We start from the raw sequence: 16153 nt of genomic DNA on the forward strand, positions 1-16153 counted from the left end.
GCAGTCCACGCCCCTGACGCGCCAGGTCCCGCCCCGCGCTGGACCGCGGAGCCGGCCTCACCTGGGAGCCGGGAGAGCCGCACTCCTCCGGCAGGTCGGCCGGCATCTGCGCTCCGCTTGCGCCGCAGGTAGACTGGGTCCGCGGGGACCACTGGCGCCGCAGGGGACGGGGATTGGAGCCGCAGGTGAGGGAGGAGGTCCGGGTCTGAACTTCTGAGTCTGAGGGAGGAAGGCCGGGTCTGAACCCCCAGGTCTGGGGGGGAGGGGAGAGCTGGGATCTGAACCCCCAGATCTGAGGGGGGAGGATTGGGATCTGGACTCTCAGGTCTGAGGGAGGAAGGCTAGGGTATGAAGGAGGAGGATCAGGTCTGCACCCTGCGCTTAAGGGTGAATGGCTGGAGTCGAAACCCCTTGGGTCTGAAGGGGGAGGCCTGGGGTCTGGACTCCTGGGTCTAAGGGAAGAAAACCCGGGTCTGAACTGAGTCTGAGGGTGGAGGGCAGGGGTCTGGACTCCTGGGTCTGAGGGAGGAGGGCAGGGGTCTGGACCTCGGGGTCTGAGGGAGGAGCAGGGATCTGAACCCACAGGTCTGAGAGAGAAGAGCTGGGTTTGAGGTTCTGAGATGGGCAGGGGTCTGAACCCACAGATCTGAGAGAGGAGAGCTGGGTTTGAGGTTCTGAGAAGGGCAGGGCTCTGAACCCACAGGTCTGAGGGAGGAGGGCTGGGATCTGAACCCCTGGGTCTGAGGGAAGAGGTCTGAGGCAGGGCTCACCAATAAGCTGAGATCAGAAATGGATGAGGCCGCCCCAACCCCTACCCCAGGGCGGGTCCCTGGCTCCTTTCCTTTTCCACACAGCTCTGTCTGCCCCTCCCAGGGCAGGTGCTCTCACCTGCCTAAGTGACAGTAATGAGTCCTGGCACTGGGTTCTCACTGCCTGAGGGAGGGGGTGTGGCTGAGCCTCAGCCTTTTTGGGCCAGGTCTTTGTCAGTTCCCTGGACCCCAACATCTTTACCTTAGCTGGCTTGCAGTGAGGTGAGGGGCCACACTTTCCGAGCCAAGGGAACAGAGGATCCATGCTCCTGGTCCTAGGATATGAGGGGGCTGAGCCTGGGTTCCCCAACTGAAGAGGAGGGTCACAGCTCCTCTCCTGACTCTAGGGGAGGCCTGATTGCAAAAGCTCGGAAACCCTTCCTGGTCAAAGGCCACAGGCTTGGAGAGGAAGTGGGTGGGTGGGGTGGGGTAAAGTCCCTGGGATGGAGCTTGGCTCAGGGTGTATCTTTACCACACTGGAGGCTGGCCTGATCCTTGGTCCTTTGGGACTGTGGGGTAGAGAATGCCCCACAGTTTTCAGAGCCCAGTGATACAGAGATTTAGGTCCTAGAGTCTGACACCCTTGGGCAGCTGGGAGCAGGGGACTACCACTGCTGGCAGTGGAGGCTGTGTCCACGTGTGAGAGGCCCCACTAGAATGCCTGTGGGCTGCAGATCAGCAAGCTGCCTGTGGGATGGATGTCTCCTGGTGGGTTGTGGGTGAGTGTGGCTTGGTGTGTGTAGAGGTAGTTGGGCAGGGGGAAGGGGAGGCATAGAAATATTCAGGTGTTCTGTGGCTGTGGGGTCGCAGTGATGTCAGGTGTTGATCCACTTTGAGAGCAGGGCTCCCCCTCTGCAGAGGGAGGACCCCATGTGGGACATTTTCCTGAGGATGTTGGACAGCTTTAAAATTGCTGTCTGTAGCCCTGGCCACTCCTTTGCTCCCAGTTCTCCTCCTTAGTCTATGGACTTGATTAGATTAGGGTCAGCCCCCGTCCCCCGCCCCATCCCCACCCCATACTTGCTCAAGGCACGGCCTCAGCTGAGTCTTCTCCAGGAGCCCAGGGCCATCCTAATAGAGCCTGGCACTTAAAAAGGTCACTGACAATGTGGAATGAATGATGGAAAAGAATGAAAGTCGGCAGAGAGAGGAATAAGGGTTAATAGAGAGATCTGAGAATGTTCTGCAGACCAGGGGAAGATGGAACTAGAAGCTGATGGTCATCAGAGCCCTCCTAGGGCTCCCATCTCAGCAAAAAGCAAGAACCTGACCTTTGTCCCCTCTCTCACCTCACCTCACCTCCTACTCTCTTCTGGAGCAAGGAGCTCCAGCCACTTCACATTCCTGCCCCAGGGCCTTTTCACACACAGTCTGGAATGCTTTTCCTTCTAACATCTTGGTGGTTCACTCCATTCATTTCACTGAGGCCTTTACTTAAAAGTACCACACTAGCTGGGCGTGGTTGCGCACGCCTCTAATCCCAGCACTCGAGGCAGAGGTAGGAGGATTGCCATGAGTTCAAGGCCACCCTGAGACTCCATAGTGAATTCCAGGTCAGCCTGGGCTACAGTGAGACCCTACCTCAAAAAACAAACAAACAAACAAAAAACCCACACTAGAGAAAGCCTTCCCTGGTCACAGCACTCAAAATGTTCCCCCAGTCCTAAGATGCCCCATTCCCTTCTATATCTTTGTCATTTATTCCCACTTAGCATTTATGTATTTATAACAATCATTTATCTTTTTATCTGTCTCCTGGCATTTAAAGCCATGCTGTTCAGCATAAACAGAAGACAAGCCAGTGTTTTTAAATTTTTCTAGTAACCACATTAAAAATAAAGTAGGAGGCTGGAGAGATGGCTTAGTGGTTAAGGTGCTTGCCTGCCAAGCCTAAGGACCCATGTTGTACTCTCCAGATCCCATGTAAGTCAGATACAGAAAGGTGAGGCAAGTGCAAGGTCACACGTGCCCACTAGGTAGTGCAAACATCTGGAGTTCCATTGCAATGGCCTAGACCCTCTCTTCTCTTCTCTTCTCTTCTCTTCTCTTCTCTTCTCTTCTCTTCTCTTCTCTTCTCTTCTCTTCTCTTCTCTTCTCTTCTCTCCTCTCCTCTCCCTCTCCTCTCCTCTCCTCTCCTCTCCTCTCCTCCCCTCCCCTCCCCTCCCCTCCCCTCCCCTCCCCTCCCCTCCCCTCCCCTCCCCTCCCCCTCTCCTCCCCTCCCCTCCTCTCTCTCTCTCGTAAAAAAATAGGGCTGGAGAGATGGCTTAGCAGTTAAGGTGCTTGCCTGCAAAGCCTAAAGACTCATTTTCAACTCTCCAGGTCCCACATAAGCCAGACGCACAGTGACACAAGCGCGCAGTGTCACAAATGTGCACAAGTGGGCACATGTGTCTGGAGCTTGGCTGCAGTGGCTGGAGGCCCTGGTGCACCAATTCTCTCCCTCCCATCCCCTTTCCCCCTTCTGCCCCCCCCATCTCTCACACATTAAAAAAAGGTGGGGCTGGAGAGATGGCTTAGTGGTTAAGTGCTTCCTCGTGAAGCCTAAGGACCTCGGTTTGAGGCTCAATTTCCCAGTACCCACATCTGGAGTTTGTTTGCAGTGGCTGGAGGAGTACCCTTTCTCTCTCTCTCTATCTGCCTCTTTCTCTCCGTCTGTCGTTCTCAAATAAATAAAAATAAACAAACAAACAAAAAAAAAGGTAAAGCTGGGGTTGATGGTATAGGCCTATCATCCTAGCTACTTAGAGACTCAAGCAGGACTGCCAGCCTGGGCAACTCAGTGAGGACCTATATCAAGAAGCAGAAAGAGGGCTGGAGAGATGGCTTAGCAGTTAAGACATTTGCCTGCAAAGTGAAAGGAACCAAGCTAGATGAGATGCACAAGGTGGCACATGTGTCTGGAATTCCTTTACAATGGCTGAAGGCCCTGGTACCCCCATTCTCTCCACTTCCTTTTCTCTCTCAAATAAACAATTAAGAAGAAGACAGTTTCCTGTGAAGCCTAAGGACTGAGGTTTGACTACACAGAACCCACATAAGCCAGATGCACAAGGTGGTGCACGTGTCTGGAGTTGGATTGCAGAGGCTAGAGGCCCTGGTGCACCAATTCCACCCCACCTCCTTTGCATGCTCTCTCTCACTTAAAAAGAAAATTGGAGATGGTCATGGTGGTGCACGCCTTTAATCCCAGCACTCAGGAGGCAGAGGACCACAGTGAGTTCAAGACCATCCTGAGACTACCTAGTAAATTCCAGGTCACACACAGGTCAGCCTGAGTTAGAGTAAGAACCTACCTCAAAAACAAAAAAAAAAGGTGGGGGGGGGGGGCTGGAGAAGATGGCTTTGTGGTTAAGGCATTACCTGCAAAGCCAAAAGGCCGCTGTTCTGTCTCTTTCTCTCTCTCTCAAATAAATAAAATATATTTTAAAAAGTTTTAAAGCAAAAAGAGGTGGGATGTAGTTCAATGGTCAGGCACTGCTTAGCTTGCGTGAAGCCCTGTGTTCTTCCCCCAGAACTGCTAAAAAAAGAAAAAAGAACATAAAAAGAAATGGTCAGAGAAGAGAACTGACTTGTCCACTTTTTCACTGCAGACCATGGCCGCAGTGACCTTGTCTGTGCCCGGGAGGAAGGCGTCCCTCAAGCCAGGCCCAGTGCCGGAGGCCGCCCAGCCATTCCTCTTTGCACCTCGGACGCCAAGCGTGGGTGGCCCGGGTGGGCCGCAGGTGGAGTGGACAGCGCGGCGCCTGGTGTGGGTGCCTTCGGAGCTGCATGGCTTTGAGGCTGCGGCCCTGCGCGATGAGGGAGAAGAGGAGGCCGAGGTGGAGCTGGCCGAGAGCGGGCGGCGGCTGCGGCTGCCCAGGGACCAGGTGCAGCGCATGAACCCGCCCAAGTTCAGCAAGGCTGAGGACATGGCCGAGCTCACCTGCCTCAACGAGGCGTCCGTGCTGCACAACCTGCGAGAGCGCTACTACTCGGGCCTCATCTACGTGAGTGACGTGCGCGGGGTGGGGCCTTGGGATCACCACCTCCAGCAGGAATGGAATTTTCATCCAGATCCCATGACTATTCCTCCTCCCTAGTGCCAGATTATTAATTGTTTTCTTTTGTGGTTATGAAGATTGTATTGAGGGCCTCTGGCATGTTAGACAGGAGCTCTACCTCTGAGCCACTTCCCCAACCGTTCACTGTGGACTCAAGGCAGGAGATCTACCCTTGAGCCACAGCCCCAGCCCTCACTGTGGATTCTAGGCAGGAGCTCTACCACTGAGCCATGCCCCAGCCCTCACTGTGGATTCTAGGCAGGAGCTCTACCTCTGAGCCATGCCCCAGCCCTCACTGTGGATTCTAGACAGGAGCTCTACCTCTGAGCCATGCCCCAGCCCTCACTGTGGATTCTAGACAGGAGCTCTACCTCTGAGCCACGCCCCCGGCCCTCACTGTGGATTCTAGGCAGGAGCTCTACCTCTGAGCCACGCCCCCAGCCCTCACTGTGGATTCTAGACAGGAGCTCTACCTCTGAGCCACGCCCCCAGCCCTCACTGTGGATTCTAGGCAGGAGCTCTACCTCTGAGCCACGCCCCCAGCCCTCACTGTGGATTCTAGACAGGAGCTCTACCTCTGAACCATGCCCCCAGCCCTCACTGTGGATTCTAGACAGGAGCTCCACCTCTGAGCCACGCCCCCAGCCCTCACTGTGGATTCTAGGCAGGAGCTCTACCTCTGAGCCATGCCCCCAGCCCTCACTGTGATTCTAGACAGGAGCTCTACCTCTGAGCCATGCCCCCAGCCCTCACTGTGGATTCTAGACAGGAGCTCTACCTCTGAGCCACGCCCCAGCCCTCACTGTGGATTCTAGACAGGAGCTCTACCTCTGAGCCACGCCCCCAGCCCTCACTGTGGATTCTAGACCGGGACTCTACCACTAAGCTACACCCCAGCTCCTCACTATGGGTTCTAGGCAGGAGCTCTACCATTGAGCCATGCCCCTAGCACCTTAGTGTGGGTTCTAGACACAAGCTGTTATCACTAAGCCACATCCCAACCCTTCATTGAGGAGATTTTAGGCAGGAACTCTACCTCTGAGTCACACCCCCAACCCCTCACTGTGGACTCCAGGCAGGAACTCTACTTCTGAGCTTCCTGCCAGCCCCTCACTGGTGGTTTCTAGGTAGGGGCTTTGTTGCTGAGCTGTGCCCCGAGCCTTCTTAAACTTCATTTTAAGACAGTGTGTCTTTTACTTACCAGGCTGACCTTGAACTTGGATTCTGCTGCTTTAGCCTTTAGCATAACTAAAGTGACAGATGTATTCCACCTGGCCCAGCCCAAATTATACTTGATCAGATGGCAGTAAAAATCACACCTCTCTGGAGTGTCCTATATGATAGACATCTGGGTCATTTTTGCAATAATAAGTACAGAGGTGCAAAGTCCCTGTTCATACATTTAATATCCCTTGGACAAAGTATAGTCCATCATTAGCCCTATTTTACTAAGAAATCACCAAGGCCTAGACAGCATTAATAATGAAAACTAACATTTGGGTCTGGGAATATAACTCAGTGAGTAGTGTGTTTGCCTAATATGCACAAAGCCCTGGGTTCTATCCCCAGCACCACATAAAACTGGGCATGGTGGTACATTATTATAATTTTAGTGCTTGGGGGTAGAGGAAGGAGGATCAAAAGTTCAAGGTGAGCCGGGTGTGGTGACGCATGCCTTTAATTCCAGCATTTGGGAGGCAGAGGTAGGAGGAACACTGTGAGTTCGAGGCCACCCTGAGACTACATAGTGAATTCCAGGTCAGCCTGAGCTAGAGTGACACCCTACCTCGGAGAAAAAAAAAATTTCAAGGTGATCCTCAGCTATATAACAAGTTTGAGGCCAGCTTGAGCAGCATGAAACACTGTCTTAAATAAACAAACAAACAAAAATCCTCATTTATCCCAGAATGGAGGAGACAGGAATGTGTTGACTTGATGAGTTCAGTTCAGCTAGAGAGAATGAGACTTGGTCTAATGAGACAACAAAAACAAGATAATCCCAAAACCAAACCAAGCCCAAACATAAAAATATCCCAATAAAAGGAGTTGGGGAAATGACTGAGTGGTTAAAGGCACTTGCTTGCAAAGTCTCCTGTACCATGTTTTCAGTTCACCAGCATGCATGTAAATTCAGATGCAAAAAGCACCTGGCATTCATTTTCAGTGGCAAGACACATACACACACACACACACACACACACACACAAGTAAATAAACATTTTTAATTAATTAATTTATTTATATTTGCAAACAGAGAGAGAGAAAGGAGGCTCTAGAGCCTCTTGCCACTGCAAATGAACTCCAGATGCATGCACCACTCTGTGCATTGAGCTTTACATGGGTGCTGGAGAACCGAACCCAGGCTGTCAGGTTTTACAAGCAAGCACCTTTAACTACGGAGCAATCTCTTCAGCCAAATACATACATATTGGTTTTTTTTTGAGGTAGGGTTTTGTTCTAGCACAGGCTAACCTGGAATTAACTATGTAGTGTCAAGGTGGCCTTGAACTAACAGCTATCCTCCTACCTCTACCTCCCTAGTGCTGAAATTAAAGTCATGTGCCACCACACCCAGCCCATTAAATAATTTGTAATTCCAATAAAAGTCACATTTAGCAAGCATTTGCTAAACACTCTTTTTTGTTTTATTAAAACTATATTTATTTATTTATTTGAGGGGAAGAAAGACTATAGGTGCATTAGTATCTCTTGCTGCTGTTAAGAAACTCCAGACACATGCACCTGGTTTTATGTGGGTTCTGGGGAATCAAACCTGGGCTGGCAGTCTTTGTAAGTAAGTGCCTTTAACTGCTGAGCCATTGTCCCAACCCTCTATTTCTTAAGTTAAATATTTATTTATTTATGTATGTATTTGTGTGTGTGTATGCATGCGCAAGCACACACAGGTGACAGGGTCTCTTGCTGCTACCATAGAATGCCTGTCCTGCTTTATGTGGGTAGCTGAGGAATTGAACCTGGGTTGGCAGGCTTTGTAAGCAAGTGCCTTTCACCTGCTGAACCTTTCCCCAGACCTCTACTAAACACTCTTACAAGCTCTCTTAAATGCATTTTCTCAAGCTGGGCCTGGTGGTAAAGGTATCACAATCCCAGCTACTTGGAGGTCTGAGAATTGCCATGAGTTCAGGGACCTCCCTGGGATTACATAGTGAGTTGCAGGCCAGCCTAGGGCTACGGGGTGAAACCTGGAAAGAAAGAAAGAGAGAAAGAGAGAGAGAGGGAAAGGGAAGGGGGAAGGGAAGAGAAAAGTGCAGTGGGATTACTGATTGTGAGGTTGATTAGTGTGGTCTGCTCCGCGCAGTCCAGTGCTCCTCATTTGGTGTCTGCACAGCACACAGGTAGGGGAGGATAGTGGCTTTGCTTCCTGGCTTTAGGTTAGAAGCCTGTGAGGAATTCCTTTAGAGTCCTGTGCCCTGTCTCACACCACTGACATCAAGCTCTCTAGGACTGTGATACGGACTTTTTGTTTGTTTGTATGTTTTGCTTTTCAAGGTAAGGTCTCATTCTAGTCCAGGTTGACCTAGAATTCACTATCTAGTCTCAGGCAGGTCTTGAACTCGTAGTGATCCTCCTACCTCTGCCTCCCAAGTGCTGGGATTGAAGGCGTGCAACACCATGCCTTGCTGACATTTTTTAAATGTATTTTTTATTTATTTGCAAGGGAGAGTGTGTGTATGTGTATAGGCACACCATAGCCTCTTGCCACTGCAGACCAATTCCAGATATGTGCACCACTTAGTGCATCTGGCTTTACATGGGATCTGGGGAATCAAACCCAGGCCAGCAGTCTTTGCAAGCAAGTACCTTTGACCACTGAGCCATCTCCCCAGCCCACATTCTTTTTTTAACATGCTTCCTGGGTGTGTCTCATGGACATCGAAGGCATGATTAACTCCATTTAAGAAAGAAAGCAAACAGGATTAGAGAGACTGACAAAGAATGTCCACAGTGATGATGAAAAATAAGAATAGTGGCTGGCAAATATTTATGGAGCACTTACAATGCACTGGGCAGTGTTCTAAGTGCTGCTGTTGAGTTATCAGCTGACTTCTGGGCCAGGAACCATTGATGTTGCCTGACATTCTGGAATTTCAAGTGGCCCAGACCCAGATCCCAGGGCCACCAGGGAACCCGTGGAAGCCCATTGGCCTGATAAGGGCTCAGTTTGAGCTTCTTTCCCAAGGGCCCTTCCTGTCTCCCGTTCCCCTAGCCATCCACATAAGGCCATGTGGTAGGGCTTATCCCTTCCTGTGCCTCAGCCTGGCCCAACACAAGCTGATAATGGCAATGGAGCACCACATTGTTTTGTGGTCCATGCTAAGCCCCTTATATGCCACATGAACCTATGTCTGGCTCCCAGCCACCATGGGAAGAAAGTCCTGTCCCCATTTAACACATCAATGAGACCTGGAAAGGTTGCTTGCTCAGGCCCCCCAGCTGGAAGAGTGCGTTGTGATTCAAGTTTACCTCTTTTTGTGTGTTTGTTTTTGTCCTCCCACCCCCAGGTAAAGTCTCACTCCAGCCTAGGCTGACCTGGAACTCACTCTGTACTCCCAGATTGGCCTTGAACTCACAGTGAACCTGCTACTTATGCCTCTTGGTGCTGGGATTAAAGGTGTACACCACCAGGCCTAGCCAGCGCTTTTCACTCTTAATATGTATTGGCTCGCTAACAGGTGCTAGGAAGAGCTGTGAAAGAGAGGTACCCAGGGCTCTGGAAACTCAACTTCTGCCATTGAGCCTGTTTGTTTTTGAGGTGTCAAGAGACACTGTCCCTTCACTGGGTACTTTGGAGGAAGTGTTGACACACTTGGGAGGTGGAAGGTCCTGTTCCTTAAGACATGGAAAGATGTGTCCTTATTAGAACCCTTCCAGGCTGCAGTGGTGACAAGCCCAGGGCTGGAAACTAAGGCTTTGTCTTCTTTTTTCGTTAATACTAGGGATGGAATTTTAAAATTACAAAAATCCAGAGCTTTGTTAGACCAGTGCTGTACACTCAGCCAGCCACAGATCTCTCTGTGTCATTTAAAAAAAATATTTTTAAACTTTTTTTGGGGGGGGTTGCTTTTAGAAAAAAAAAAAACACTTTTGTTTATTTATTTGAGAGAGAGAAAGAGGCAGAGAAAGGAAGAGAGAGAGAATGGGCGCGCCAGGGCCTCCAGCCACTGCAAACAAACTCCAGATGTGTGCGCCCCCTTGTGCATCTGGCATACATGGGTTCCGGGGAATCGAACCGAGGTCCTTTGGCTTTGCAAGCAAACGCCTTAACCACTAAGCCATCTCTCCAGCCCTCTTTTTTTTTTTTTAAATCTTGAGTCAGGGTCTTGATAAGTTTCCCAGGCTGGCCTTGTCACTCTGTAGTCCATCTTGGCCTTGAACATGTGATCCTTTGGCTTCATCCTTCCCAGTAGCCGACATGACATGCCTGTGGCAGCAGTCCTGGCTTAAACTTAGCCTTTAGGTTAGCCCGTCCTTTCTACAAAGTGGCACATAGCTGGCAATCCATATCCCCCTCCCTTGCCCACTCTGGCTTCCAACCGGGGACAGCGCGCTTTAAATCCCCAGCCAACAAGTCTTGGCTGCCAGGTGGACCTGTAACATGAGTCCCACCTCAGCCTTGGAGAGTGAGTGAGGTGGGGCCTTCTTGGCCAGGCTGGTTCACATTCATTCTCTTTTAATCCTCTAGGCCTTTGTAGTGAGGCAAATTGACTCCTGGTTTCTCTAGGAGGAAATCAGCCTCAGGGAAAGTCCGCAAGGCTGTGTATAGGGGTGGGAGGGGCAGTCTGTCTCCCTGGGCTGGCTGTCCCCTCCAGACCCTTCCTCCTAAATCCAAGGACCTCTCTCTGGGTGCTTGGGCCTCTGCCCTCCTCTTGGCCTCATTGGTCCGCTTGCTTGAGCTGGGTGTTGCCCTAGGAACAAGGTGGGGTTGGGCAGAGGGGGTTGGCACCAGGGTGGTGTGGGGAGTGGGCTCCTGGGGGTGGGGGCTGGCGCCAGCAGCCATGAGATACCCACCCAGGGAATGTGGTCAGGCTGCTCCACCCTGAGAGCTACCCAGAGGAGCCAAGCTTGGAGCAGCCTCCATGGCAAAAGCAGATGGAGACAGACACCCAGCAAACCGGTTGCCCAGCTTGTGGCAGGTGGCCCATCCCCCTCAATTTGGAGGTGACACCTGGGAGCATGGGCAACTGGGTGGCCACACCCAGCCAGAGCCCTGTGGGAGGGCGGAGCAGCTGCCAGCCAGCCAGCCAACAAGCTAACTGGATACCCCAATAAGCAACTATCACCGTGTGGCTAGTTACCTGTCCAGCAAGTTCTCTTTTTTTTTTTTTAATTTTCAAAAATTTTATTTACTTAGTTATTGGAGAGAAAGAAAGAGAAAGGAAGGGAGGGAGGAAGGAAGAAAGAGGCCTCCAGCCACTGCAAATAAACTCCAGTCTTGTGCATCTGGCTTATGTAGGTCCTGGGGAATTGAACCTGGGTCCTTAGGCTCTGCAGGCAAGCACCTAAACCACTAAGCCATCTTCCCAGTGCCTCCAGCGAGTTCTCTAGCTATCTAACTGCCTCTGGGAATGGTGACTGCTTCTTGCTGATCTGTCACCCCTGTGAGTTCAGCAGGACCTCACAGTGCAGCCCAGGCTGGCCTAGAGCTCATACAACCCAGATTACAAGCCTGAGCTACACCTGGCTTCCCACATGTCATCTTTGTTTTCATTTTATTTTATTTATTTGAAAGAGAGAGGCAAATAGAGACAGAGACAGAGAATGGGCGTGCCAGGGCCTCCAGCCACTGCAGACAAACTCCAGATGCATGTGCTACCTTGTACCTCTGGCTACGTGTGGGTACTGTGTGTACTGAGGAATTGAACCTGGGTTCTTTGGCTTTGCAGGCAAGCTTCTTAATCGTTAAGTAGGCCTGAATTCACTATGTAGCCCAGGCTAACCTTGAACTTGTGAACTTGCAGCAGGCCTCCTGCCTCAGCCTCTACCACTAAGCCACACCCCAGCCCCACACTGGGTTTTAGGCAGGAGCTCACCTCTGAGCCACACCCCCAGCCCTCACTGTGGATTCTAGACAGGAGCTCTACCTCTGAGCCAGGCCCCCAGCCCCCACTGTGATTCTAGGAAGGAGCTCTACCTCTGAGACACGCCCTCAGCCCTCACTGTGGATCTAGACAGGAACTCTACCTCTGAGACACGCCCTCAGCCCCTCACTGTGGATTCTAGGCAGGAGCTCTGCCTCTGAGACAGGCCCCCAGGCCCTTCTGTGGATTCCAGACTGGAGCTCTACCTCTGAGCCAGGCCCCCAGTCCTCACTGTGGATTCTAGGCAGGAGCTCTACCATTGAGCTATTTTCCAGCCCCTCACTGTGGACTCTAGCATGCTGCCAGCCCTCTTTTTGCTTATTTTAAGATATAACTTTGCCAAGTTGTCAAGGCTGGAACCTCTGGAACATCCCTCCTCAGCCTTTTATTACTTTTATTATTCATTTATTTATTTATTTATTTATTTATTGGTTTTTTGAGGTATGGTCTCACTCTAGCCCAGGCTGACCTGGAATTCACTATGTAGTCTTAGGGTGGCCTCAAACTCATGGTGATTCTCCTGCCTCTGCCTCCCAAGTGCTGGGATTAAGGGCATGCACCACCACACCCTGCCTAAACTTAATTTTAAGATACTTTTATTTTTTAATTTTTATTTATCTACTAGAGAATGGACACACCTGGGCCTCCTGCCACTGCAAACGAACTCTAGACACGTACTTCATCATGTGCATCTGGTTTATGTGGGTACTGGGGAATTAAACCTGAGTCCTTGGGTTTCGAAGGCAAGTGCCTCAATCACTAAGCTATCTCTTCAGCCCTTTTTCCCTTTTTAAATATTTTATTTATTTATTTGAGAGAGAGGGAGGGAGAGAGAGAGAGAGAGAGAGAGAGAGAATAGGCATGCCAGGGCCTCTAGTCTCTGCAATCAAACTCCAGATGTATGTGCCACCTTATGCATCTGGTTTTACATGGGTACTGGGGAATCAAACCCAGTTCATTAGGCTTTGCAGGCAAGTGCCTTAACTGCTAAGCCATCTCTCCAGCCCTGAATTATCACTAATTAGAAAAAAGTCCGTTTCTTAAAAAAAGAGAAAGAAACAACAGAAGCGCTGAGTAGTCATGTAAACAGGCACAGGGGTGTGACCTCTGTGAAAAAGTGCCCACATCTTCTTGCTGGGTCTCACTGCTGCCAACACTCTAGGCACCTTCCAGAACCATTCTGGGGAGACGCAGAAGGAGGTATGGAAACACTATCTTTCAGCCCTTGGCTGCAGGTGGCAGGGCAGGTCAATGGGCTTCCTCTCTCCGACAGCTTTGGAGAGAGTCAGTCCTGCATCTACACCCTAAGGCCCCAGAAGAACCGCCCTTGACTTTGCCTACATGTTCTTTCCAGTCTTTTTATTTGTTTGGTTTGGGGTATTTGAGGGAAGTGGGGGAGGGGCGGAACACAAGGTCTGGCTCAGAACTTGGGGCAGTCATGCCTCAGCCTCTCCAGTGCTGGGATTACAGACATGCACCACCATGCCCGGCTTCGTGGGCCGTCTTGAGGCTTCCACATGGTGAACACCTGAAAAGCTGCCTGCAGAGGCCTTGTCTTCTTCCATGGCATGCCTCTAACCCATGCGGCACCTTTGTGCAGTCTGAGAAGATTTTCCACTGTTAGCCTGAAAATGTTCCTTAGGGCCATTCAAGCCAGGTGTTGCAGTTCATGCCTGTAATCCCAGCACTGTAGTGGCTAAGGCAGGAGGATTGATGCAAATTCCCTGACCAGCCAGTACTACTTAGCAAACAAAAGAAACAAACAGGGCTGGAGAAATGGCTCAGTAGTTAAGGTATTTGCCTGCAAAGCCTAATGACCCGAGTTCAGTGCCCCAGTTCCTACATAAAAGCCAGATGTACAAAGTGGCACATGCATCTAGGGTCCATTTGCAGAGGCTAGAGCTCCTTGCATGCCCAATCACGCTGTCTGTCTTCTATCTCTGCTTGTAAATGAATTAATAAAAACATTTCTTTAAAAAAAACAAACAGGGCTGGAGAGATGGCTTAGCGGTTAAGCGCTTGCCTGTGAAGCCTAAGGACCCCGGTTCGAGGCTCGGTTCCCCAGGTCCCATGTTAGCCAGATGCACAAGGGGGGCGCACGCGTCTGGAGTTCATTTGCAGAGGCTGGAAGCCCTGGCGCGCCCATTCTCTCTCTCTCCCTCTATCTGTCTTTCTCTCTGTGTCTGTCGCTCTCAAATAAATAAATAAATAAAAATTAAAAATTAAAAAAAAAAAAAGAAACAAGCTGGGTGTGGTGACACACACTTTCAATCCCAGCACTTGGGAGGCAGAGGCAGGAGATCATTGTAAACTGGAGGCCAGCCTGAGACAACATAGTGAGTTCCAGGTCAGCCCGAGCTAGAGTGAGACCCTACCTCAAAGTAAAATATAAAACAAAACACTAAAACAGGGACTGGGGACATGGCTCAGTTTGTAAAGCATTCCTGCAGACCACACCCAGGGCTGTCCTCTGGCTTTCATATGCATGCACACACACACACAAAGAAAAAACCTGAAACAACAGGGCCCTGGTGAGATGGCTCAGCTGGTAAGATTGCTTGCTGCATGAGTATGGGTACCTGATTCAGTCCCCAGCACCCACATAAAAACAGAATCTGGGGGCTGGAGAGATGGTTCAGTGGTTAAGGCATTTGCCTGCAAAGCCTGGCGATTTAGATTCCATTCCCCTATACCCACTTAAGCCAGATGCACAAGGTGGCACATGCGTCTGGAGTTTGTTTGCAGTGAGTAGAGGCCCTGACATGCCCATTCTCTATCTCTCTCTCTCTCTGTCCCCCTGCAAATAAATAAAATATTTTAAAAGTGAAAACAAGCTTGGCATGGTGGCGCACGCCTTTAATCCCAGTACTGGGGAGACAGAGGTAGGAGGATTGCCATGAGGTGGAGGCCAACCTGAGACTACATAGTGAATTCCAGGTTAGTTTGGGCTAGAGTGAGACCCTACCTCGAAAAACAAACAAACAAACAAAACAAAACAAAACAAAAAGTAAATAATAAATAAAATACTCTAGGTGCTACAACACTGAGGTGGGCAGAGGCAGGGGCATTGCTGGGGCTCATGATGAGCTTTGGATTCAGTGTGAGAGACTCTGTCAGGAAAATAAGATGGATGAGCTATACAAGAGGACCCTGAATATTCTCTTCGGGCGCAGAGGTGGTGCACATGTGCCGTACACACATGAATATGCTGCATGCATGCATATACACATGCACACCATAAACCCCTAAAACAACAGAATCAAATCTATTTTTGCCATAGTGTGGACAGACCTTGAACATTCCCTCTCGCAGTGCCCACCCTGCCCAGGTGCACCCAGCAGCCACGCGCCGCACTGTGCCGCGAGCAGACCCCTGAGGCGCTCTTCTTCCCTCTCGCTTGCTGTAGACCTACTCTGGCCTTTTCTGCGTGGTCATCAACCCGTACAAGCAGCTGCCCATCTACACAGAGGCCATTGTGGAGATGTACCGAGGCAAGAAGCGCCACGAGGTACCACCCCACGTATACGCAGTGACCGAGGGGGCCTACCGAAGCATGCTCCAGGGTGAGTGTGGGTCTGGGCTTCAGGCCAGAGAGCCAGCTCTTCAGGGGAACCTGGTTGGGTGTTTGCTGGATGCCCCTGGGAACTAGGGTGAGGTCGGATGACAGGTTGGGGATTTGAGACACTGCAAGGTGTGGGGAGGCAGGTCTGACGTGAATACACTGGAGGGTAGGGAGGCTCTGGATCTTCCTAAATGAGGCTTTTCTGTCTGACTCTGTCATGTATTGTTGGCAAAGCAATTGGTACCAAGCTGTTACAGAATTTTGCTGAGGGGCACTGTCCAGTTACGTGGCAGCAAGTGGTATACAGTGTCTGTGGCAGAGCACACTAATAAGGCACCTGTTTCACAGCACACATTCGTTTCTGGAGGTGGGGGAGATGACACAGTAAAGTAAGCACAAGGACCAGAGTTCAATCCTCACAACCCATGCAAAAACGAAGAGCCCGGCCTGCCGGTACATGTCTATAAACCCAGCACTGGCGGGAGGGGGGGAGGGGGAGACAGGTCCCTGACCTGCAGCTCCCTGGCCAACCTGTCGAGCCTCCATGGCTAGCACCAGGCCAGTGAGAGACCCTATCTCAAAAAGAAGTGGGCCCTTAGCCGAGTGTGGTGGCGCACACCTTTAATCCCAGCACTTGGGAGG

The 16153-nt window shown here is 50.8% G+C and overlaps 2 protein-coding genes across 6 annotated transcripts in view; one reads left to right on the top strand and one right to left on the bottom strand.

The window, feature by feature from the left end:
* LOC123454672 (swi5-dependent recombination DNA repair protein 1 homolog) overlaps positions 1 to 1150 on the bottom strand; it is a 28366-nt gene extending 27216 nt beyond the window's left edge. Inside the window, exons 1-2 of one of the 2 annotated variants that reach the window (XM_045133408.1) lie at positions 1050 to 1150; positions 62 to 219 (exon numbers count right to left, since the gene is read on the bottom strand). In XM_045133408.1, coding sequence (XP_044989343.1) covers positions 62 to 219; positions 1050 to 1074 — 183 coding nt within the window. In that variant the 5' untranslated portion in view covers positions 1075 to 1150. Of the gene's footprint in view, positions 1 to 61; positions 220 to 1011 lie in introns of both variants that reach the window. The other variant, XM_045133409.1, reaches the window with a different exon arrangement.
* The window catches only part of Myh14 (myosin heavy chain 14), a 100603-nt gene that overhangs the window by 2237 nt on the left and 82213 nt on the right, over positions 1 to 16153 (top strand). The window contains exons 1-3 of one of the 4 annotated variants that reach the window (XM_045133406.1): positions 91 to 128; positions 4400 to 4795; positions 15356 to 15512. In XM_045133406.1, coding sequence (XP_044989341.1) covers positions 4403 to 4795; positions 15356 to 15512 — 550 coding nt within the window. In that variant the 5' untranslated portion in view covers positions 91 to 128; positions 4400 to 4402. Of the gene's footprint in view, positions 1 to 90; positions 129 to 170; positions 186 to 1502; positions 1518 to 4399; positions 4796 to 15355; positions 15513 to 16153 lie in introns of those variants that run through there. The other 3 variants (XM_045133407.1, XM_004672548.2, XM_045133405.1) reach the window with 3 other exon arrangements.

This window comes from Jaculus jaculus, chromosome 14 (genome assembly GCF_020740685.1).
Source record: "Jaculus jaculus isolate mJacJac1 chromosome 14, mJacJac1.mat.Y.cur, whole genome shotgun sequence".
Taxonomy (NCBI): domain Eukaryota; kingdom Metazoa; phylum Chordata; class Mammalia; order Rodentia; family Dipodidae; genus Jaculus; species Jaculus jaculus.